Source organism: Amyelois transitella, chromosome 25 (assembly GCF_032362555.1).
Source record: "Amyelois transitella isolate CPQ chromosome 25, ilAmyTran1.1, whole genome shotgun sequence".
Classification (NCBI taxonomy): domain Eukaryota; kingdom Metazoa; phylum Arthropoda; class Insecta; order Lepidoptera; family Pyralidae; genus Amyelois; species Amyelois transitella.
The window spans coordinates 2,602,520-2,625,957 of record NC_083528.1 but is presented as its reverse complement, the minus strand read 5'-3'; the positions used below and the strand labels follow the sequence as shown (position 1 = coordinate 2,625,957).

Below are 23,438 nucleotides of genomic sequence, written 5' to 3'. Positions count from 1 at the left end.
ACGCGGTATATTTAGCTAATAATAGGGCTAAAACGGTATATGCGCCTACGCACAAACAACCCGCCACCTCCTAACTCACTATCTCTCTGAACTGTCGAAACAACCACAGTTTTAATGCTAGCACAATATGGTTCATATATGACCGCTGATTTCACTGTTTATTTATATTCTTAAATTATAATTTATAAAGCAAACTTTCCTCGCATATGTATATAAATCCATAAACAAAATTGTGATTTAAAAAATTGTAAAAGAAACAATTATTGTCATTGGCCATTTGGCGTGTAATTTTCATAAAACTCTCTTTTTTATAAGACTCTTAAAAAAGACCGTATGGACGCTTTTGTAAACAACTATAATGTGTTAATTTCGATTAGCATTAGAACTGTGGTCATCACAGACATTTAGAGTGCTAGACAAAATAGCTTTCAACAATCCTGTGTAGAATAATTATTTTTAGTTTGAAAACGGAAAAAATCAGAAATGTAAAATTTTTCATAGATTTTGACCGTCCACGTGACGTCACATTCCCAGAAGCTCAGCTGTTTTTTGCTAATAGTTCCACTTATTTAAGAAATCAATCTAAAAAGACCAACATCTTAATCAACAGTTTGATATTTTAAGGTTAGGTAGAAATTTAAAATACATAATGATCTGCGCGGATTTAAGACGTCAGCCGATTTTTTGAGAAAATTTCCGAAATCAATGATCAAAATAAATCATGTCTTTTCAGAATAAGCATGATCTATATCTTTTAAAATATATAAATCACCACGATAAGCTTACTACTAATCAAACAAACAATCCACTTTATATCTTAAACGAGGAAAAGAATAATATGATATTACCTCATGTTTTCCATCATGTGTGACGGCCCGTGAACCAAAAGGTCCCAGGTCAATCCCCGGGCAGATCATTCTTATTGGCCTGGGTCTTGGATATTTATATATTTGTTAGAAAATACATTATCGTTGAGTCAGGGTCCCATAACTCAAGTCTCGAATTTACATTGAGGCTAGCTAAATCTGTGTATTTTTTTCGAAAACATTCTATTTATATTTATTTGTCGAAAGCTATTATGTCTAGCCGCCCCGTGACCCGACATTGAATTGGTACCACTAAAACGAGCTGAACACACGTATGTGCGATAAATCCAATATAATGATGGTGCAAAACTATTAAAATTAATCTCAATAAATCATAAATGACCATCAACCGTCTTAATTGTTATCTATGAGTGGTAAAATCAATGTTTCTTTTTTCCTAAATGTAATCATAATAATCTCGATTTAACCTAATGTAATAATATATAGAGTATAATTTTGCTTGTTTATAAAATGTGTCATAACCAAGTATGTTCTATGTTCATTGCATTCTCTGCTTTAAAACCCAAGGTCTAGTAACAAAATAGTATAACATGGACCTTAAAGACAACGACTAGGAGTACAATCGGGAAAAAAGGGAAAACAAGTTTTTCTTTTAAGATTTACCGGGTAATCATAATAGAATCGCACCACACACACAACGGAACATTTCAACCTTAATTGACGAACCACTAACAAGCAGTCTTCACATTTATATATAATAATTACAATAACTAGTTTAATAATAAAAAATACTGGACCATAAACTTGATTTAATAGGAATTACAAATAGAGTCATTCGGCTTAACCGATTCGTGATGAAGATGATGCCATCAAAGATCGCTCAACACCTTCGAATGTACAAATAAGTTTCCATACTACGTAATTGCATTTCATTTTTTAATTATATTTTGGATTTGGATGAGATTATGCCAAAGACGTGCATGTCATGTCACATGATTATGTTAAATCTTATACAATAAAGGGTGTTTACAATATATTTTTTTAATAAGTTTTAAACATAAACACAAACGCTCCCTAGCTAGACCACAGCAAATGTTGAGAGGAGGACTATATTGGCACACAAATTGCTATAAGTTTAATATTTCTGTTTTTGGTATGTTCTTTCGTACCGAATGTTTCGCATAATATCATCAGAATCCAAAATATGATTTGGAAATAAAAGTGAAAGTACGTTAAATATGAAAAATTACGTTTACCTGAAGGTTTATTTTGCATTTACAACATCTATCGTTTCTACGCGAAGCCCGTAATACACAATACACATTATATTCGACCGTATGTATATTATAATTATAGTTCATTTATAAACGTACTTTAATAAAGGTAAACAATCGTGATAAGTTGAAAATTAATTTCTAAAATAATGTATGGTGAATTGCAAAAGTTATTCATTCATTTGACATTCATTCAAAGAAAAAGTAAAATTAAATAACGTATGTAACGTTATTTAATTTTACTTTTTCTTTTTATAGCTATAAATGATGTATCAAGATTGATTACTTTTATTTCAGTACCTAGAGAAATGGACTTACTATGACTTTACTACAAAAAAAAAGTCGCCATTTATAAAATTCATTCGTACACATTACAATGCTAAGAAAAAAGAAATTATTAAAATATAATCTATTTTCCGCGTCGCTATTACAAGAATAATCTATGGACAATTTTTAAATACAAACTCATTACTTTGTTTTGATAAATGCGTTAAATTAATATGACAGCAAAACAAATATATATTTTTGCTGAATATAATTGTTAAGTTTGTTTGTATGAAGAAATTGTCTTTATCATTATTTTTGAACGGTTACAACTATAATATAAATTAACTATTGCACTTCAACTATCCGTTACTATGGAAACTGTTATATGGCTTTGTAAGTCTGTCGTGAGTGTGTGTTTGGGTATGAAAAATACCACAAAATAAAGCTATATTTACAAACGGCTGCTTATATATTAAAGCCGTTACTGGATAAAAACTGGTACTGTTGATAAAGTACGCAAGATTGGAGTAGCTTGGCAAGGATCCTAATTGATAAATGCCTCTCCTTAAATGTGTTTTCCTTTTGACCCCCGACGAAAAATGAAGGGGTGTGAACGGAGCGATTAGTGCTCTTTATTAGCACACCCAAACAAACAGACAAGACATTATTTCGAAAAAAATTGCTAGAAAAATCATTTTTTTTTGGTGTGATAAATATACTTAACGCACACAACCACATCTTATATCATAAGAGACAAGCTTACCCCAAATAATTTATTGTTAACTTTGAGCATCGATGAACGCCGCAAGGGAAAATGTAATTTTGACAACCATAAATGCATAATTCTATATCGAATCGCCAAAATCAACCTGAACCACAACATATTAAGGTCGATTTTACAATGAAAATCATAGACGAATAAAAAATAAATGTATTTCCTAAGCGCTTCAAAATGCCCGACGTTACATAGACTAACCGAAGCATAGTTATAAACCACATGCATTCATAAATAAAACTTTTCCATCCATAGCTGCCGTATAATATATATTACAGTTGACCACACCCACGGTATACATGTGTGGGTGATCGTCGTCTCGCTCGCACATCTTCCGTCTCTCTCTCTTATAGTGGACTCCACAACGCACTGAGTATTTTGTCTCGTAATTTACAGTTTTACCTTGACTCCTTAAGTGATGAGCTCGATTCACTGTGAAACGAAAGAAATTTTAGTTAGTATAAAGAAATTTGACACAATATTTCAACAATGCATTTTCAAGAAGCTGTCTTCCGAGATTTGATTGAAAAATTAATTGTAGTTTGTAAACCTCGGGTTTCAACTTCGTCCATTGCAAATTTTGTTAAATCGGTTTGGAAATAAAGTTTAATATTTCGCATTTATGTACGTATAGAGAGAAAGATGGTATGCGAACAAGGACTCAGGTCTCCTTTCAAGATATGACCAATATTAACGCCAGTGAGCGCGTTGCCGTGTGTCACTGTGTCTCACCTGCGAGCGGCCAGCAGCGCCGTGTAGCGAGCTAGCGCGCAGTACGCGGCCAGCAGCGCGGGCAGCGAGTGCGGCCGCTGCTCGGTGCCGCAGCGCGCGTGCGCCGCGAGCGCGCTGCTGCAGTAGAGCGAGGCGCCGTGTGTCACTGTGTCTCACCTGCGAGCGGCCAGCAGCGCCGTGTAGCGAGCTAGCGCGCAGTACGCGGCCAGCAGCGCGGGCAGCGAGTGCGGCCGCTGCTCGGTGCCGCAGCGCGCGTGCGCCGCGAGCGCGCTGCTGCAGTAGAGCGAGGCGCCGTGTGTCACTGTGTCTCACCTGCGAGCGGCCAGCAGCGCCGTGTAGCGAGCTAGCGCGCAGTACGCGGCCAGCAGCGCGGGCAGCGAGTGCGGCCGCTGCTCGGTGCCGCAGCGCGCGTGCGCCGCGAGCGCGCTGCTGCAGTAGAGCGAGGCGCCGTGTGTCACTGTGTCTCACCTGCGAGCGGCCAGCAGCGCCGTGTAGCGAGCTAGCGCGCAGTACGCGGCCAGCAGCGCGGGCAGCGAGTGCGGCCGCTGCTCGGTGCCGCAGCGCGCGTGCGCCGCGAGCGCGCTGCTGCAGTAGAGCGAGGCGCCGTGTGTCACTGTGTCTCACCTGCGAGCGGCCAGCAGCGCCGTGTAGCGAGCTAGCGCGCAGTACGCGGCCAGCAGCGCGGGCAGCGAGTGCGGCCGCTGCTCGGTGCCGCAGCGCGCGTGCGCCGCGAGCGCGCTGCTGCAGTAGAGCGAGGCGCCGTGTGTCACTGTGTCTCACCTGCGAGCGGCCAGCAGCGCCGTGTAGCGAGCTAGCGCGCAGTACGCGGCCAGCAGCGCGGGCAGCGAGTGCGGCCGCTGCTCGGTGCCGCAGCGCGCGTGCGCCGCGAGCGCGCTGCTGCAGTAGAGCGAGGCGCCGTGTGTCACTGTGTCTCACCTGCGAGCGGCCAGCAGCGCCGTGTAGCGAGCTAGCGCGCAGTACGCGGCCAGCAGCGCGGGCAGCGAGTGCGGCCGCTGCTCGGTGCCGCAGCGCGCGTGCGCCGCGAGCGCGCTGCTGCAGTAGAGCGAGGCGCCGTGTGTCACTGTGTCTCACCTGCGAGCGGCCAGCAGCGCCGTGTAGCGAGCTAGCGCGCAGTACGCGGCCAGCAGCGCGGGCAGCGAGTGCGGCCGCTGCTCGGTGCCGCAGCGCGCGTGCGCCGCGAGCGCGCTGCTGCAGTAGAGCGAGGCGCCGTGTGTCACTGTGTCTCACCTGCGAGCGGCCAGCAGCGCCGTGTAGCGAGCTAGCGCGCAGTACGCGGCCAGCAGCGCGGGCAGCGAGTGCGGCCGCTGCTCGGTGCCGCAGCGCGCGTGCGCCGCGAGCGCGCTGCTGCAGTAGAGCGAGGCGCCGTGTGTCACTGTGTCTCACCTGCGAGCGGCCAGCAGCGCCGTGTAGCGAGCTAGCGCGCAGTACGCGGCCAGCAGCGCGGGCAGCGAGTGCGGCCGCTGCTCGGTGCCGCAGCGCGCGTGCGCCGCGAGCGCGCTGCTGCAGTAGAGCGAGGCGCCGTGTGTCACTGTGTCTCACCTGCGAGCGGCCAGCAGCGCCGTGTAGCGAGCTAGCGCGCAGTACGCGGCCAGCAGCGCGGGCAGCGAGTGCGGCCGCTGCTCGGTGCCGCAGCGCGCGTGCGCCGCGAGCGCGCTGCTGCAGTAGAGCGAGGCGCCGTGTGTCACTGTGTCTCACCTGCGAGCGGCCAGCAGCGCCGTGTAGCGAGCTAGCGCGCAGTACGCGGCCAGCAGCGCGGGCAGCGAGTGCGGCCGCTGCTCGGTGCCGCAGCGCGCGTGCGCCGCGAGCGCGCTGCTGCAGTAGAGCGAGGCGCGGCTGTCGCAGGGCTGCCGGAAGGCGGCCTGCGGGTCGTACGTGTGCGGGTCTCGGGCGCCGCCGCAGGCCGAGCTGAGCGTGCAGAAGTTCATCGCTTTCCAGCCGCCGTACCTGTTGAGAAAAAATAGAAAATAAAAATTAATGACAAAGGAATTATAAAACAGTAGTAGCAAGTCGAACAATCAGTTATAGTCAATTACCTCCGATTAAAATTATAACAAAATTAAATTATAAACAAAACAATTTAAATCGGAGTAAAAAGCGTGGGGTGCATTTTACTTCATTTTCATAACTCTCTTGTCATAAATATATGCTAATAGAATGATTTTAATATTTACGACATCAAGCACTCCACGCTTTTTACTCCGATTTAAATTGTATTGTTTATAAATTTAATTTTGTTATAATTTTAATCGGAGGTAATTGACTATAACTGATTGTTCGACTTGCTACTACTGTTTTATAATTCCTTTGTCATTAATTTTTATTTTCTATTTTTTAGTTTGATTAGCAATAAAAGCGTAGATTTTTAGTTTTTTTAAACTATTATTTATTTTCTTTTTTTTAGTTCGATTAGCAATAAAAGAGTTGGTTTTTTATACGATTATTTTTTGGAAGTTAACATTTCTAGTATAACTTTCTTACTAGAAAAGACCTTCGCAACCATCTAAGACAAAGAGATAACAACATAATATACTGACATAATTAACGTGCAACAGACTTTTTCCAATATAGATCATTGTATGAAGGTCGAGCCTTGTTTTTCTGAATGAAAATTATTTACGTTTTAGTCAGTGATTTATGGTTCGATATATTTTATTATATGTAATTCCTTCTTTATCGACTGTAAGTCCAAAGCTAGGCCAGGACTGACCTTGACACAAAATCAATCAGAATAGATATAACAGAGAGAAAAGAAACCGAGGGATATATTAACACAGTCAAAACGAGATGCAAAGTTCATTTTTTCAATTCATTTTTGTTAATTTCATTTATGTAGATTATAATCTACTCGATATTTGATGATTAAAATTATTTTGATCACGATAAATTCCCTCTTTACTTCCGAAAGTTTTGTTTCGTAAAATAATTTCAAAGTTTATGTTCTGATTAATTTATTGTAATAATAATTAATGAAAAGCGTTAATAAATCGAGGTTGTCATCAAACATCTCATATAAATGTCAAATAGAGTAAATCTTCGTGTATGAGGCTTATTAGTATTCACGCAAGTTCGAAAGAGTAAGTCGTAAACTCCAGAAATCGCTAGCGTGCTAGCTCTGTCTCTCTTACTCTCCTACGCCTTCGTAGGAGAGTAAGAGAGACAGAGCTATCTAAAAATGAATTTATTAATCCTGGCAGTTTTAATAAGGATAATGAGAAACTCTTATCAAAATATTGCATTGTCATCGGTCCTTGATACGTGTGCAAAGTTCCAAGTTGATCAGACGTTTAGAAACCAGTGAAAATTAAGCTCAAAGATTCCGTTACATACATAGATACAACCCAAGCTAATAAAAGCGTAGTAATTAATGATGAGTAATGAATATAACAGTCTGGGCTTAAGACAATATGTGTTTCATCCATAATCTAAAATACCTAAACGTCAAAATATCATTACACACATCTATTGGTCCGATCACACAAGTACATATCCAAGCCTGAAACAGAGTTCAGTGTCAATTCACAGAAAATATTTGTACAATATGTTTCTAGCCTCCAGCGATAGTTGCAAAATCATATCTAGTTTTCGTCCCCCATCAAAATATTTATTTGAACCTAAATATTAAATTGAACCTCGAGTATTTTTAAATTTACTGATTCAGTTTCAGTCCAAAATCACTCTTTAAACAAACAGCAATATCAATTTACACTTTAGTTTCGATCTAAGAATCTACTAAACTATTTTCTGACGCAAAAACGGCAAGGAGCAGTACTATTGAGATTTAATTGCGTCCCAGCTCAAGTTATAAGCGCAATCAGGGGGCTAGCCTCTGTCAGTCGCTATACCTGTGCCAATAGTTATCTACAGCACACAACTATTAGAACTTGCAAATCAGTCGGGGGCCGCGTTTTATGTATACGCTATCAGCAGTCAGTCGATATCGAAGCAATGCGTTTTTTGTTCAAACTAGGTGGTACTTTTTTTAATGAAAAATTGTCATTATGTATGTAGGCTTTGCGTGGTCCAGCCACATATTAACAAATATTTTTTTTTTAAATTGTATGGTGATTTAGGATTTTCGCAACAGCTGTAACTGTCACTTTATCTGCTTAAATCTTCATAATGGATCACGTAACTACTAGAAATTCAAAACAACTAACCTAAAATTAGAACCATGTGGCTCCTGGCACTCATAGAAAAAAGAATAGGAACACTCCATCTCTTTCCGATAGATGTCGAAAGACTACTAAGGGATAGGCTTACAAAACTTGTAATTCTCCTTTTAAGCGCTTTTTTGGGCTAGCAACCTGTCATCTCAATTCTATCATTAAGCCAAACAGCTGAGCATAACCTATCAGTGTTTACAAGACTGTTGGCTCTGTCTACTTTGTCTGTCTGTCTTAAGAATGTGAAATATTAACTTACTTGTCAACGACAACGACCGGTCCATTCTTGTACTCCATCTGACAGCCAGCGACAAACTCAATCAGCGCGAACGAGTCTCTGTACGGGTGAGTGAGCCTGTCCAGCGCCTCTTCCCTCTCACTCTCGTCCGCAGCCTGTCTCACTGCCCTCACAAACTCGTTATCATCAGGCCTACCCGCCTCGTACTCAGTAGTATCCCCTTCGAGCCAACCCGCGCACTTTATAAACTTAACACTCAATTGATAATCGTCTTGAAGTGAATGGACACTAACATTTGTAACTTCGATAATTCTATCTGAAGGTATACTGTCGGGAACACTGTCGACCTTTTCGAATCTATAACACGGTCGGCGTAGTTCCGCTTCCTCTTCAACGGACAAAGATGGCGCCACTGGGGGAGGGGGCGGGGCCGTGTCTGGAGGGGAACCAGCAGTGCGATGACCCCAATCGGGGAATTTAAACTTCGTCGGAGAACTCAATTTGAAGTTTTTCAGCGACATTTTCGACGGACTCTTAGGCGATTTAGGACCATTTTTCTTGTCGGCGAGTGACGAGAATAGATCGCCGTTCGCTATCGATTTCCTCGTCGACAAATCGCGATTGCCGCTCAGTCTTTCTAGTCTCAGTTCCGTTCTGTCGAATCGGTAAGCCGGTTCGGTTTCTGGGATCGGTGATATATTATCCGGTATTAATCTCTCGTCGTCCGCGCAATCGCTCTCTTGCCGTCTGTAGCCGTTTGTCTCTGGCTCTATAGGGGATTCCGCTGGCGTTTTCTGGTCAGACTTCCGGTGGGCTACGTAAATATCTTTGGACACGAAACTCGCTCTGAAGTTAGCCACGTATAGCTCTCGTTCGTCTTCTGTCGGCCAGAACACCTCGCACTCCTGTATGGACGAAATAAATTTTATTTAATAAGAAATACGCTAGATTGTATTGACTGATGTACCCAACTAGTAAAAAAGGTATAGTTCTAAACCATAGTCATCTCGTGTTGCTCCCAAAAAACTTGACTTACCCAATCCAAAATCACAGTCAAAGGGCTCTCTCTAGAGAGGTGAGAATATAACCAGAACCAACGACAAAAGGAGGTGGATTAGAGTGATGCTGAGCTATTGTAAAAGCTTGCAAATTCAAATTTAAATTCAAAATTTTTATTCATTACTATAGGATACTTCATATCGCTTAACAACATTGGTTGACGTCAAATAAATTACTTAAAACTAAGTTTACTGCCGCTTCCAAGGCGTCAGTGCAGAAGAAGCGGTAACAAACTGCACTGCAGCATTTTCAACAACGTCAACTTCACAATATCATTGCCGGTTACCGGGTCGCTGGTGTCGGACAGCAGCAGCACGAGCTGGGCGGTGTGGTCCCACAGCAGCCGCCACAGCTCGTGACCCCCTCCCGAGGGATGCTGGGCCACGGCGTACTCCCGGAGTCGACGCCGGCCGCAAACCCAGGACGCGTTCACGTATTCGCTGCCTGGGGAACAAATTTCAAGGTTAATACATTTTATAAATAACCTCGGCCATATACGACAGAGTAGAATAGCGCCACCAACCGTCGAATCAATCCGAATGAAAACTAATTAAATAACGACCGTATTACAAGCACGTTCAACTTAAAATCAACGAAAACGAAATGTCTTCAGATACAATATATCTGGAGACATTTCGTTTTCGTTACATTTATAATGGTATTACAATAGCAGATTCAAATACACATACTCATGTTTTATCACTGAATCAATGACAAAGTTTAAACTAAGAAACATCTTTAGGAATATCACCTTCGACTCCCGACTTGGGAACCAGCATGACACATGGAGTCTGAAGGCAGAATGCCTCCAGGGCGTATATAAAAGCAGGGACAAACTTTATCCTCTCAATAAGGTTCCATACAATATGTACGGTCGCGTTCATAATTGCAGTCATAGTTCGCAAAACTTTATAGCTTGCACCGCTGCTTTCACTCACACATTCACACAAATAACACAATAAACAACAAGTTGGGTAACCCGCCATCAAGAAGAGGGTAGTGAAAAAAAAAAAGTCGTCCGCTAATCAACACAGCGACACGCCACACAGCGGAGATCCATGGTGGAACAGTACGAAAATAATGGCTTCATACCGACCAGAATATTTGCGGAACAGTTCGACACATCAGTGGTTACTGTTTTGTGTTTGCACCGTGAGGGACTACACCACAGACAGCCAGCAAGAAAGCCGTATTTATCAGAAATAAATAAGCAAAAACGTTTAGAATTAGCTCGGCAGTATTTGGATTTTGACTGGAAAAAAGCGATATTTACAGACGAAAAGTTCGTTTATTTTATGTCATCACAACACGGTAGACTTCATTTATTTATGGCGAAGAAATGCAACTCGGTATGAAGAAAAAAATATTGTGCCAAATATGGAGTCTGGACACATCTCTGTAAATATGTGGGGCTGGATGAGTGCTGCTGGACCTGGGGAACAGGTGTGGATAGCAGGACGCGCTACAGCTGCTCATTATGTGCAAGTGCTGCAAGAAACCATGTTACCAACTGTGCGGTGTATTTATCCGATTGATGATAGGTATGCCAACAATATCATTTGTGCAAGACAACTGCCCTGTGCATCGAGTCCATATAGTGCGTGAAAGGTTCTGCCAATTTATATTAAAAGTACTAATTACTTAGATAGTATTTTAAGGACAGCTTCAATATCTTTTCTTTATGAAAACGAATAATTAAGCTGTAACCTTAATAACAGGAGATAAGTGGATGATACAATTAGTGTAATATACTATATATGTATAGCTTTATATAATCATCAATATGTAAATAAAACTATAGGTAAACAGTTTCAATAAAATTTACTAATTTTAATTATTGAATGTTTTATTTTGCTCCCTCTTGTTTAATATTTCTTGCTGATTTCCGTGTTTGAAAACACGGGTATTGTAATTCTTAGATATCAGTTAGTTGGTTAGTCAGTCAGTTACTTAGTTCAAATGGCACCTTGAAACATTAAAAATTGTTAATAACACTAAAATAGACAAAAAAATCCTTGAATAACTTCGGAATCCAAGTAACGCTAGTAACTAGAACAAGCGAGTTTATCTAATATATCTTAGATCTCACTTGCTCACACGAAGTAATAAAATTGCTACCCAATAACTTTCAAAGGAACCACAACCTATGTTAGGGTCGTGTGCAGACAAACTTTCAACCTTATTAAAATGACATAAGTCTGGCAGGCTTTCCTCTATAGGCAAATCTTATGCAAATAATGAGAGACGACGATATTTCGATCGACAATTATCGGGCCCAGTTCGGCCATCGTTGATTACCGTCTCTTTCTGTTTTGTTATGTTATATGTCATAGAATAATAAACTCTTTTACTTAGTAATCATTGGTATTAAAGACCGTATTCATTTGAAGGAATATTTATTCTTTTAAATATGCATGTGTGTGTGTATCTAGTGGAACCACAGTGCACGCTATTTTAACCCGTAAGAATTTTAAAACTATGACTGCAGATATGAACGCGATCGTACATATCATCACACCTCTTTCCCAGAGAGGTAGTCAGAGATTACACTGGACCCACGTGCTATGATCTCTACTTCATTCACATTCATCAATCTTTTCATGCAAGTTTGTTCACTTAGGGTCCTCTTGACCTAACCTTTCACCAGAATCCCCAATTTGATCTAGGTATGTTCCAGTTCAATTGTGAAATACTAGCTTTTACCCACAGATTCACTAGTAAGAAAACAACATATACAAGTCCTACCTTCGACTCCCGGCTTGGGAACCAGCATGACCCTGGCGGAGTCTGAAGGCAGGATGCCTCCAGGGCGGTTCTTGTCAGCATTATGGACGGCCCGCGCGCAAACGCTGGGCTCCACACACGATCGGGTTATCAACTGCAAGGCAAAAACAGCACAATTAATTTTGTGTTCTTTCGTATGTACGAAAAACAAAAAATCTAACATCGAATAAACTTTAAAAAATATAGGGCCACTCCATATCTTTCTCATAGATGTTGTAAAAGGCAACTAAGGGATAGGCTAACAAACCTAACAAAACTGTCAGTATTTGAATTTCAATTCTATCATTAAGCTGAACAGCTGACCGTGGCCTAACAGTATTTTCAAGACTGTTGGCTCTGTTTACCCCGCAAGGTAAAAAGACGTGATTATATGAATGTATGTGTATGTTTGTATGTATAGATATCAATCCTTATATCTTGACGCTCTATCAATATATCAATTTCCAACAACATTATCAAAAACAATGTGACAGTTTCCTCTTCCTCATCAGACGACAGTCACCTGGAACTGCTTCTCCAGCAGAGTGGCCGGCGGCGGGCCCTGGTACGTGTGGTGCCTGCGGGCGAGCGAGCGCATGCGCTCCAATACAGCGAAATTCTCAGCTCGGTTCACTCTGAAATAAAAGTTTGATCAGTTCATATGTCGCGTATCGATGACTGGAAGAGATCTCTTTACATTATTATATCCTACTAATAATATGAATTCGAAAGTAACTCTGTCTGTCTGTTACGCTTTCACGCATAACCACTGAACCGATTTGAATTGAGTGGAGTTGAGAAAACCGACTGATGAAATTTGGTACATAAATAGAGTTTACCCTGAGGAAGAAGATAGGTAAACATGCAAAGTCGCGCATAAAAGCTAGTTATACAGGCAATAAATTGAAAAAACAGACGTTTAGAGAGTTGAGAATGTAACTAAAACTGTCAGATGAAGAAACAAAAACAATTTCCCTTTCTCTTATTATTTTCAGTTTGGCTTTGGCCACCGCTGAAGGTTTAACATAAGGTTATTTATTCATGCCAGTAGTTTGAGAAAAGTGGTGGCTGAGTTGATGACTATTCAAATATTATATCTTATATTAATACACCATTACACATTAGTACCTAGTAAAAATCACAAAATGACATACCTCCTCATTTCCTCCTTCTCAACTTCGCTCATATTATTATACGCTTGCATCTTCTTACTATACGTGTCCGTCGACCTCGGAGCCAAATCGTACACCCCCTCCCCCTCGTCCCCGTTCATCATCCCCTCCTTCGACTCGTCCCCGTCCAGGTCCCTCGCTGAAGACTGGGACTTACTCTGCTCACTGTTCAACTCATCAGTCTTTATAGACATCTGACTACCATTCTCAACTACCTCCTTCTCGCTGCATTCTATCGGACTAGACTTGACGCTTGTTGTTTCATTGTCGCCATTGGTCAGATCTTGAACGCTTTTGGATTTGGAATTTAAATCTAGAACGGCCAATTCCTCCTCGCTGATTGGCTCGAGCAGTTTGGCTAAATATTCTCTCGCTTTGTGGAACTCCACGTCGGTTTCTCCTGACCGCACGTGTTCCAGTAAGGCGTCGTGGACGAACACGTACTGCTCCTCGGTTTGGACTAAGTGGTTCCTTTGGGTTCGCGCTCGGCAGAGGAACCCAAGTGGGGATAGGGTCCCGGTCAGTTTGAGCTGGTTGAGCTGCGCGTCTAGAACTATGTAGGTACCCGTGCGGCCGACTCCCGCGCTGAAAACGATGGAAATTTTTAGTTTATCGCCTCGGCGCTAACTAAAACATGCATCATCTCACTATCACCATAGTAGCAGTGTCCAAAGAATCATTCTTATCAGCTACGCTTTTCATGACTGCTACGACCTCAACTAAGTCTTCTCTCTCAAAATTAAATTTATTATTTTTATGGATCCTTTTTTTTATAATAGGCATGGCGACAGGGTTAAAAAAATCGGTGGATGAATGGATTGCGTAAAGAAAATAACTAAAGGATTCTAATATAGTATCCAGTTTTAATGAAATTATTCAAATTATGCATATTTTTAACAAAATAAAAGGGTAAAATACTGCAATCGGCCATGTTAACCGAAACACCAATCACAGCGCATGACGTCACGGTAATGTAAACAAACTTTACTTCACTCACTACTGTTGTGTTTTGTTGTTGTATTGTAAGTTCAGCTGACTTTTTCTTTAGTACGCATCGCATTTGGATTGTCTTTTTATTAGTATAAGTGTGAATTGTCGTCTTAACTCGACTCTAAAACAATGGAACTGGGCTTTCTTAAGGCAAACGACTCAAATTTGCCAAGGATTGACATAATGATGTTGGGAGATTTCCTCGCAAATAAAAAAGAATTTTGCTCGTCTGAGTTTAGAAACGTGAAAACCTCCTTGTAAATAAATTTAAATTTAACACTGAATACAACTTAAAACCTGTAATCGTTTTGAAATCAGGAGCTTATTTTATTTTACTTTCATTTTCATAGGTTATTTTTACTTTGAACTTGTCAAATCACATTGAAAATAGGTTAGTCATACTAATAAAACTCATTGTCAAATATCATTGTTTATTTTTGAAGCGCGAAGCACCTGTTTTGTAACTGTATCTTTTTCTTCTAATTTCCTTTCACACTCTTCAAGAATCATCATCTTTCGTTTTTTAGCAATGTAGGGTCGCTCTGTTGTCTCAGATGTTCGAGTTTTCCTGTCTGATTGGCATATAAATTTTTTGGGCATACATCCTGGTATCATACGTACTTGTGATACGGACCCCATCACATGATATTGCAAGTAATTTTCCATATCATTAGGTAACTGAAAAATGAAAAGTAAATAATTAAAATTGATAGTAAGAATGATGATGTTGATAATCTAAACCAAAACAAACATAACCTCAATTACTTCCATAGCCTGGATATGTGAACTTTTTCACGTCAAACAAACATTTTGAGTTTAAAACCTATCAATATAATGATAATATACTCACATCAAAGTGGTCCTCACAGAAATAAAGTGGCGAATTCGTGATTACGTCGTTCGGGTCTCGCCGTGCGAGCTTTAACCATTTAACTCTCATGTTTTTGTTTGGAACATGTACAGACACCTTGTTGGGTGTTTTTATGGATGTGTTTTTGCACTGAGGTACTGCACACCACTTATAAACTTTAGAATTCATTTTTAACACACGAAATATGTTTGTTTTCTTCAATGCACATATGAATTGAATTGAACAATGCAATGACAATGACGTGTTTACCTAAACGTGACGTCATAGCCGACGCCATGACAGTTGCGTACTGTTTTTGTGCGCTATTCAAATAATATTTGAAAAATAGCTTTAAAATTTGCTAAACTTTATTTTATTACTGAAATAAAGGTTTTTTAGTAAATAGTTAATATGTATCCACATTACGGAAGAGGATTTCAAAATCATTCGCCATGCCTATTATTGAGTTATAAATATCCAGTTACTATCAAGTTTCAATTTCACTAAGTTAAGACTAACAACCCAAAAATCTAATTTCATTATTAACATTAATTTGTACTCAAGCCATTTTGACAATGACAGACACTGTCCCGCAGTACTGACCTGCAATGCACCAGCACGGTCCCAGGGTCCGCCTGCGCCGCCTTCACGAACGGCAGCACGCACAGCGGGTGGCGCGGGGTGCCGTGGTCGGGCCACACCGTGTAGTGGTACTGCACCACCGTGCGGGACCCGTCCGGCGCCGTGTCCGATGTCTGGGACGATTCGCTGTCCTGGAGGATATAATGATAATGTGCAACTGAGTATGGACCAATCAAATTCCAATTTAAGTCAAGACTATATAGCATACTGTCTATAGCAAGGGATATCCCTTGCTATAGACAGAGCCAACAGTCATGAAAAGACTGACGGGCCACGTTCAGCTGTATGGTAAATAGTGACCGGTTTCTAGCCCATTGCCTACAAGAGGAATCCCAAGTATATAAACTTATCTCTTAGTCGCCTTTAACGACATCCATGGAAACATATGGAGTGGTACTATTCCAAGTACTTTTTTAATTTTAATTGTTATAATGTAATTGTTAATTTTTAATTTTAAAAGCAAAACTGCTTTATATTATACCTGTTTATGCCAATATAAATAAAGGAGTTTCCATTTCAACTAAAAATTTTGCCTTTACAACTTGCTATGAAGACTTATAGGGGACAATGCTTTGTTGGCAATTTTTTTACTCTCATGCCCCAGTCTGAGTAAATAACTCATTTCAATGATCATTCCTAACACCTTCTGCAATGTTGCCCTCCTCACCTTATCGCCATCATCAACAGGCGGCGCCTTGTTGCCGCTCTTCACTCTCATATGCCTCACAGTATAAGCGGCCCTAACATCTTCATGCAACAACGTGACGTGGACGCCGCCGTATTCCGAAGAGCTTCCACGACCCCCACCAGGCCAGTACATGTCGCATTTACGCTGCAACAAAAAACAATAATATCATAATTTAGTGAGTAAAACACTTCATTGCACAAAAAAAAGAAAAAACTCTTAAAACATATATAAAATGATAGGTACAGTACAAAAGGAGGCCTTATCTCAAATGCTAAAAAAATTAAAATCTTGTTATAAGGTGGACCGTAGCATGTAGCTACGATGCTTTATATCGGCTACGACGCTTTATATCTGCTACGATGCTTTACATCGGCTACGACGCTTTATATCTCCTACGACTTCATATCGGCGACAATTCGATATTGGTTGGTGGCTACGAAAAATGTATGTGACCAGTGATTATTTTTCAAACAAATCAAAATATTCTCTTTATTTTTTATTTCGCTGGCGTTAAAAGTTACATAGATGCCTTTTTCACATTCATAACTCTCTTCTTGCCAACTAGTTCAAGGTATTCTTGACCTGATTCTGTATGTATTTGTACCCACCCTGCCTCTCTCGACGAGGTTGGTAATCATCACGATGGTGTGCACCCGATGTTGCCATATCATTCGCCAGAAAGCGTCCAGTGTTGCCGGCGTGGGACCTTGAGTGGCGATATACCGCCGACGCCACACTAGCCACTCTAGTTTCACTTGGGTTGGAACGCCATCTGGTGAAGACGAGAATTTACAATCAAAATAAACACAAAACAATCAAAAAATCGCGTTTTTCATAAAAGCGATAGAAACCGAGACCTTGTGACTCACATCACCCGTGTGCCATAGGCAGACGACAAATAAAGACGGTATTAACGATTACCATTAAAATTCATTAATTTAATTCTGTCTAAGTATGTTTGAATGAATGCATAACTCTTTTTTGCACACAAAAAAAGAGAACAATGGTGTGTTAATAAACAAATACCTAGATGTAGTACAGTGGGCGCTTTTATCACTTTATATATTTGTTTATATGTTTAACCAAATTCTAAACTTTTTGTACCAATTAACCAAATATAATTTCGTTTATATTTTTCTCTACTTTCTGTAAAGCGTCATTTCGAATGAATTTTTCTGTTTTACCAGATGTGGCGACATCTCTACGCCACTCGTCACAACATACAATCAGCACATAACCAGATAAGGCACACTATAAGATAAAGTTTAGAGATTAAGTTAGATAGCAAAACGCACGTCCTTTATTAGTATATAAGCAACCGATATATGTTAAATAGACACACTTAAAGCCATTACGAGTTTCACTACATCTCCTTGCCGGACCATCGGCAAATTGGTGACCCCGACGAACAGCAAGCAACTGACCAAGAAGAAAATTCGTCAAAACAAAATGTACACCTCGGCACAATCACCCTGCAAATCAAGCAACAACGCACAAGAAACCTTCACACCTTCTACGTAAGATGCGAGTGCTGAGTAAGGAAAAAATCGGCGACGACACCATAAAACTCCTATGGTTGAGGCTTTTACCGCCATCCGTAACCACGGTCCTGGCTGTCACAGAAAACATGGACGTCAACAAAATGAGCGAGATCGCCGACAAAATATTAGCAAACTCACAGATTACAGAAGTATCAGCCGTGAATCAAAACAAAACAAATGACGACACAATGACGTGCATATTAGCGCCATTAGCAAATATGCGAGTAGAACTGAATGCAATTCAGCAAGGTCATCGACGCAGCGGTCAAGATTATTACAATCGTCAGCATTATCCATTAAGGTCAAGACCAAGAACAAACAGTCGGGAAAGAAGACACCTTTGTTTCTATCACGAAAAATTCAGAAAATACGCGAAGAAATGCTTAAACCTTGTGATTGGAAACAGGAAACTAACTCAGGAAATCAGGGAAACTAATTCAAGCATCCGCTGTTTAATTTAATTAATTTTAATTATATAGCGATTAATCAGTGGCGCCATCTCTACGCCACTCGTTTCTCCATCATCATCATCTCCAATCCTCAGCCATCACTCCTCACTCTGCAAGCAGTCTCACAGCAAGCCAGCAACTGGGTATCGCAGCAGGTCCATCGCAGCCGACTCACCGAGCTTCCTGGTCCTGTCTCCACCCGCACTCACTCTAATCGACTTCAGCGACCGACGCATCTACCGCAGCCCACGCCTGGATCTCTTCGACGGCCGCTCTTCTCTCCAGCGTGGCAGCTCTGCACGATATCTTCCGGCGCCAACAAGTCGACTTCGCTCTCTACTGTCTCGACTCACCGCAGACTACGAGCAACGCAACGGCTCACTCCTGACTCACTAGGACTTCGAGCAACTTCCGACTCACTGGAAGACAACTGGCACTTGCAAGCTACAACTGAAGCACAGATTGCACAGCAAGATCAAGACTTCAGACCTCCGGTCTTGGGGGGGAGTACTGTGGCGACATCTCTACGCCACTCGTCACAACATACAATCAGCACATAACCAGATAAGGCACACTATAAGATAAAGTTTAGAGATTAAGTTAGATAGCAAAACGCACGTCCTTTATTAGTATATAAGCAACCGATATATGTTAAATAGACACACTTAAAGCCATTACGAGTTTCACTACATCTCCTTGCCGGACCATCGGCAAACCAGACACCAGATAAAAACCAATTTAAAGTTCTTTTTGTAAACTTTATCTCACCTATATCCACATAAACATTGTCCAGCTCGCTATCGTCGTCACTCGGCTCGCTGTCAGAGTCGTTCTGCTCGGCGTCAGACTCCACTATGCCGGAGAACTCTATGTTGAGGAACGCTGACTCTATGCCTTCCGCGAGGTTCGGCGGGGGCTTCGCCGGTTTCACTGAGGGTTGCCTGTAAGCAAAAATGATTTATAGTTGTCTGACATACTTTAATAGCTTTTAAACTAAAAATTGGTGTGTTTTTATTTAGACTGTTGTTGTAATCTAGGTATTTTTTAAATACAGTAAGTAGATGTGTATATAATTAAGTGAGTTAAGGTTAATGAGCTATTTAATTCTTTGTAAATAGTTACTGTTGAGTGTTTTGTTTAGTGATTTATAATCCTTTATTATTGTATTAGTGTTTTGTATCAGTGAGGACCTGTAATTGACTAGATATTTTTTGTAAACGGTTGTTGGTCTTCCAAATAAATAAAAAAAATAAGGTATTCCTAAATGTAAAACAATACGGAGACTGGATGGAAAACCTTATCTACCTACTGTTTAATTTAACTCTTTAATTTTAACTTGAGGTAAAACGATAAAGGACATATGATTATTTATTCTTTGAAAATTATTCTGTGAAAGGTGAAATTGTAGCAAGTACTAAAAATGAAGTTACGACATTCATAAGTCTACACTACGACTCTCAAACGCAGCTACGATAATGTTATCGTCTACGGCGTAGCATTGTTTAATGCGGATAACGCCGCTACGACGTTTATGTCTTCTACGACGGTTTCTGCGGTTGAATATTCTGAAATTAACATGGACACGACGAACTCACGCTCCTTGTATTTTAAACTAGCTGTGCATGCGACATCGTCCGCGTGGAATAGTTATGGGGATCATTGAAGCCCTCAAGGATGAATAATTTTCCCCGTTTTTTTTCACATTTTCCATTATTTCTTTGCTCTTTATAGTTGCAGCGTGATGTTGTATAGCTTATAGCCTTCCTCGATAAATGGTCTATTCAACGCAAAAGTAATTTTTCAATTCGAACCAGTTGTTCCTTAGATTAGCGCGTTCAAACAAACAAACTCTTCAGCTTTATAATAACCCAAGAAATTGCTTGTCATTTCTTCAGTAGCTCTTATCGGAATTCCCTTTTAAGAAAATATAAGCTCGCTTGGATTCAGGTAAATTTTTTTTTGTCTAAATATGGTGACTAGACAGAATAGAGGTTTGTAGGGTTACCTGTGCGGCCTGGCGCGCCGGTCCAGCTTGCGGCGCAGCCTCGCGAGCGCGCGGCGCGTGAGGCGCGGGCGCATGCCGTCGATGAAGTTGGCGTTGACGTAGTCGCAGCGCGCGCCGCCCGCGCCGCCCGCGCCCGCGCAGCCCGCCGCGCCGCAGCGCCCGCCCGCCGACACGCACACGCGCGAGTGGTCGTCTGCACCATACATTGTTATAAATAACACGATTATAAATGTGACGTGTGGTTTCCGCCACTTCACAGTAGAAACACTTCATATCTTTATAATGGACTAGCGACCCGCCCTGGCTTCGCACGGGTGCAAAATTATAAATGTTATTATACATAAAAACCTTCCTCTTGAATCACTCTACCTGTTACAAAAAACCGAATCAAAATCCGTTGCGTAATTTTAAAGATTTAAGCATACAGACAAACAGACTAAAATAGCGACTTTGTTTTATACTATGTAGTGATATTGTAAAAGTATAGGCTTATAAACTTAGGATTCCTTTTGTGGGCGATGGGCTAACAACCTATCACTTTTCGAATTTCAATTCCATCATGAATACAGCTGCACATTCATTTCAAAACAGTTGGCTCTGTCTACCCCGCAAGGGATATAGACGTGAAATGTATGTATGTAGAAAAACTAAAATACATTAGACAAAATGCGATTTAACAAGCAAGTCAATAGTCTTCTCCGCCCAGTTACATCTTCACCTCTCTCGAGAGAAGACTATCAATAGCGAAATTAAGCTAATTATCCAGCGCAACAAAAGGCAAATCTTCCGCCAACCTCTGTTCATACTGTTACCATAGATGCAAACGTAGTGCCGTGCGGTTCGCGGCACCAATACAAAAAAAGAATAATACCACCTCTTCCATGGATTACAAACTTAGGATTCTTCTTATAGGCGATGGGCTCGCAACCTTTCACTATTTCAATTCTATCATTGAGCCAAACAGCTGAACGTGGCCTTTCAAGACCGCTGGCTCTGCCTACCTCACAAGAGATATAAACGTGACGTGACATAGATGGTGGTAATGAACGCTAAATCCCTACCACTTTAACATTGAAATAATTTTAAGTTACTCATACATACATACACATACATATGCTCACGTCTATATCCCTTGCGGGGTAGGCAGAGCCAATAGTCTTGAAAAGACTGAATGGCCACATTCAGCTATTTGGCTTAATGATAGAATTGAGATTCAAATAGTGACAGGTTACTAGCCCATCGCCTAAAAAAGAATCCCAAGTTTGTAAGCCTATCCCTTAGTCGACTTTTACGACATCCACGGGAAAGAGATGGAGTGGTCCTATTCTTTTTTGTATTGTTGCCGGGAACCACACGGCACTTAGTTACTCATTACATTCACCATCACATTAAGTTACTCACAAGCAGTAATATTGAGGTAGCGGTTCTTCTGTCTGTTCTCTGGGCGGTGGCTGTGGTGGCTGGTGTGACCCAGCGCCGCAGACTTCGTCACCACTATCTCGTATTCTTTGCTGTAATCAGAATGATAAGATATTTTCATATGTTTTATACAAAATGGACTGAAATAGTAGTTAAATGGTGAGAGAAAGGTGGTTCGTACAGCGGCAATTATAAAAATCAAAGTGACCAAGTGTTTTTACTAGTAACTTATTAAACTACTAGAGGCCACTCGCGACTTCGTCCGCGTGGAAACCCAATAATATAGGAGCAATTAATGTATCCGATGTCGCCAGCAGCGACGACCAATAGCAGTGCAGCGTGGCCACGTGTCGCGGGGGGCGGGGGGCGGGGGGCTGCGTGTACCTGAAGCCGATGTCGCCGTCGGCGTGCAGCGCGGCCACGTGTCGCGGGGGGCGGGGGGCGGGGGGCTGCGTGTACCTGAAGCCGATGTCGCCGTCGGCGTGCAGCGCGGCCACGTGTCGCGGGGGGCGGGGGGCGGGGGGCTGCGTGTACCTGAAGCCGATGTCGCCGTCGGCGTGCAGCGCGGCCACGTGTCGCGGGGGGCGGGGGGCGGGGGGCTGCGTGTACCTGAAGCCGATGTCGCCGTCGGCGTGCAGCGCGGCCACGTGTCGCGGGGGGCGGGGGGCGGGGGGCTGCGTGTACCTGAAGCCGATGTCGCCGTCGGCGTGCAGCGCGGCCACGTGTCGCGGGGGGCGGGGGGCGGGGGGCTGCGTGTACCTGAAGCCGATGTCGCCGTCGGCGTGCAGCGCGGCCACGTGTCGCGGGAAGGCGGCGGCGGGCACGGCGGGGTGGTGGGGGGAGGCCATGCGGGGGGGCGGCGCGGGGGAGGACACCGCCTCCGCCTCGCTGCCGGCGCCGCTGCTCGCCGCGCGCACGGGGGAGCACGCCGCTACTGGGGAGGTTATGTTTTGTGTTAATGTGAGTCGTCGCGTTTGTATAGCTTATGTATTATATTAATCCATTAACAATAGTATTAAGGTAACTTTACGAAGCGACTCCCGTTTGATCTCCATTTCCAGTGCCCTAATATTTAGATTTCATATTGATATTTTCAGCCGATATGTAGTTGTTAAATTAAAAAATAAAATAAAACTTTCTCTTTTTAAAATAAATATATCTTTTTCTTCTTAAATGACTAGGATATTATCGATTATTTGTCATATTTTCTAACCTTATAGTTCTCTGTACCTTTGCTTTAACCCTTCATCTCTTATATTTCCCCCAATCGTCTCAATCCAGAGCCATTTTGGACGACATAAGATAATATTTATCGACATTTACAAATCCAAACAGAACTTAAAGTTTCCTCACCAGGTTTCTTGTAAGCGTTCAGCGGCGCCCTGGCAGCCCTCTCTCCGCCCTCCTCCAGGTAATTGTAAGCGGCGCTGATGCACTTGCTTAGTCGAGATCTACACCTAGGACAAATAACACCTGTTATTCCAGTAACATATATAAGACAAAATAAAAGAACAAATATGTCAACTAATTGTAATAACTATGAAAAAGAAAACAAGTAATAAG

The 23,438-nt window shown here is 42.0% G+C and overlaps 1 protein-coding gene across 2 annotated transcripts in view; it reads right to left on the bottom strand.

The window, feature by feature from the left end:
- Positions 1–5,562: 5,562 nt before the first annotated feature.
- The window catches only part of LOC106138033 (uncharacterized), a 29,861-nt gene continuing 11,985 nt past the window's right edge, over positions 5,563–23,438 (bottom strand). Inside the window, exons 7-20 of one of the 2 annotated variants that reach the window (XM_060951439.1) lie at positions 23,229–23,332; positions 22,635–22,809; positions 21,858–21,967; positions 20,457–20,649; positions 19,220–19,392; positions 17,070–17,233; positions 16,441–16,605; positions 15,735–15,904; positions 13,274–13,876; positions 12,643–12,754; positions 12,102–12,234; positions 9,643–9,800; positions 8,319–9,202; positions 5,563–5,840 (exon numbers count right to left, since the gene is read on the bottom strand). In XM_060951439.1, coding sequence (XP_060807422.1) covers positions 5,588–5,840; positions 8,319–9,202; positions 9,643–9,800; positions 12,102–12,234; positions 12,643–12,754; positions 13,274–13,876; positions 15,735–15,904; positions 16,441–16,605; positions 17,070–17,233; positions 19,220–19,392; positions 20,457–20,649; positions 21,858–21,967; positions 22,635–22,809; positions 23,229–23,332 — 3,397 coding nt within the window. In that variant the 3' untranslated portion in view covers positions 5,563–5,587. The remainder of the gene's footprint in view (positions 5,841–8,318; positions 9,203–9,642; positions 9,801–12,101; positions 12,235–12,642; positions 12,755–13,273; positions 13,877–15,734; positions 15,905–16,440; positions 16,606–17,069; positions 17,234–19,219; positions 19,393–20,456; positions 20,650–21,857; positions 21,968–22,634; positions 22,810–23,228; positions 23,333–23,438) is intronic. The other variant, XM_060951440.1, reaches the window with a different exon arrangement.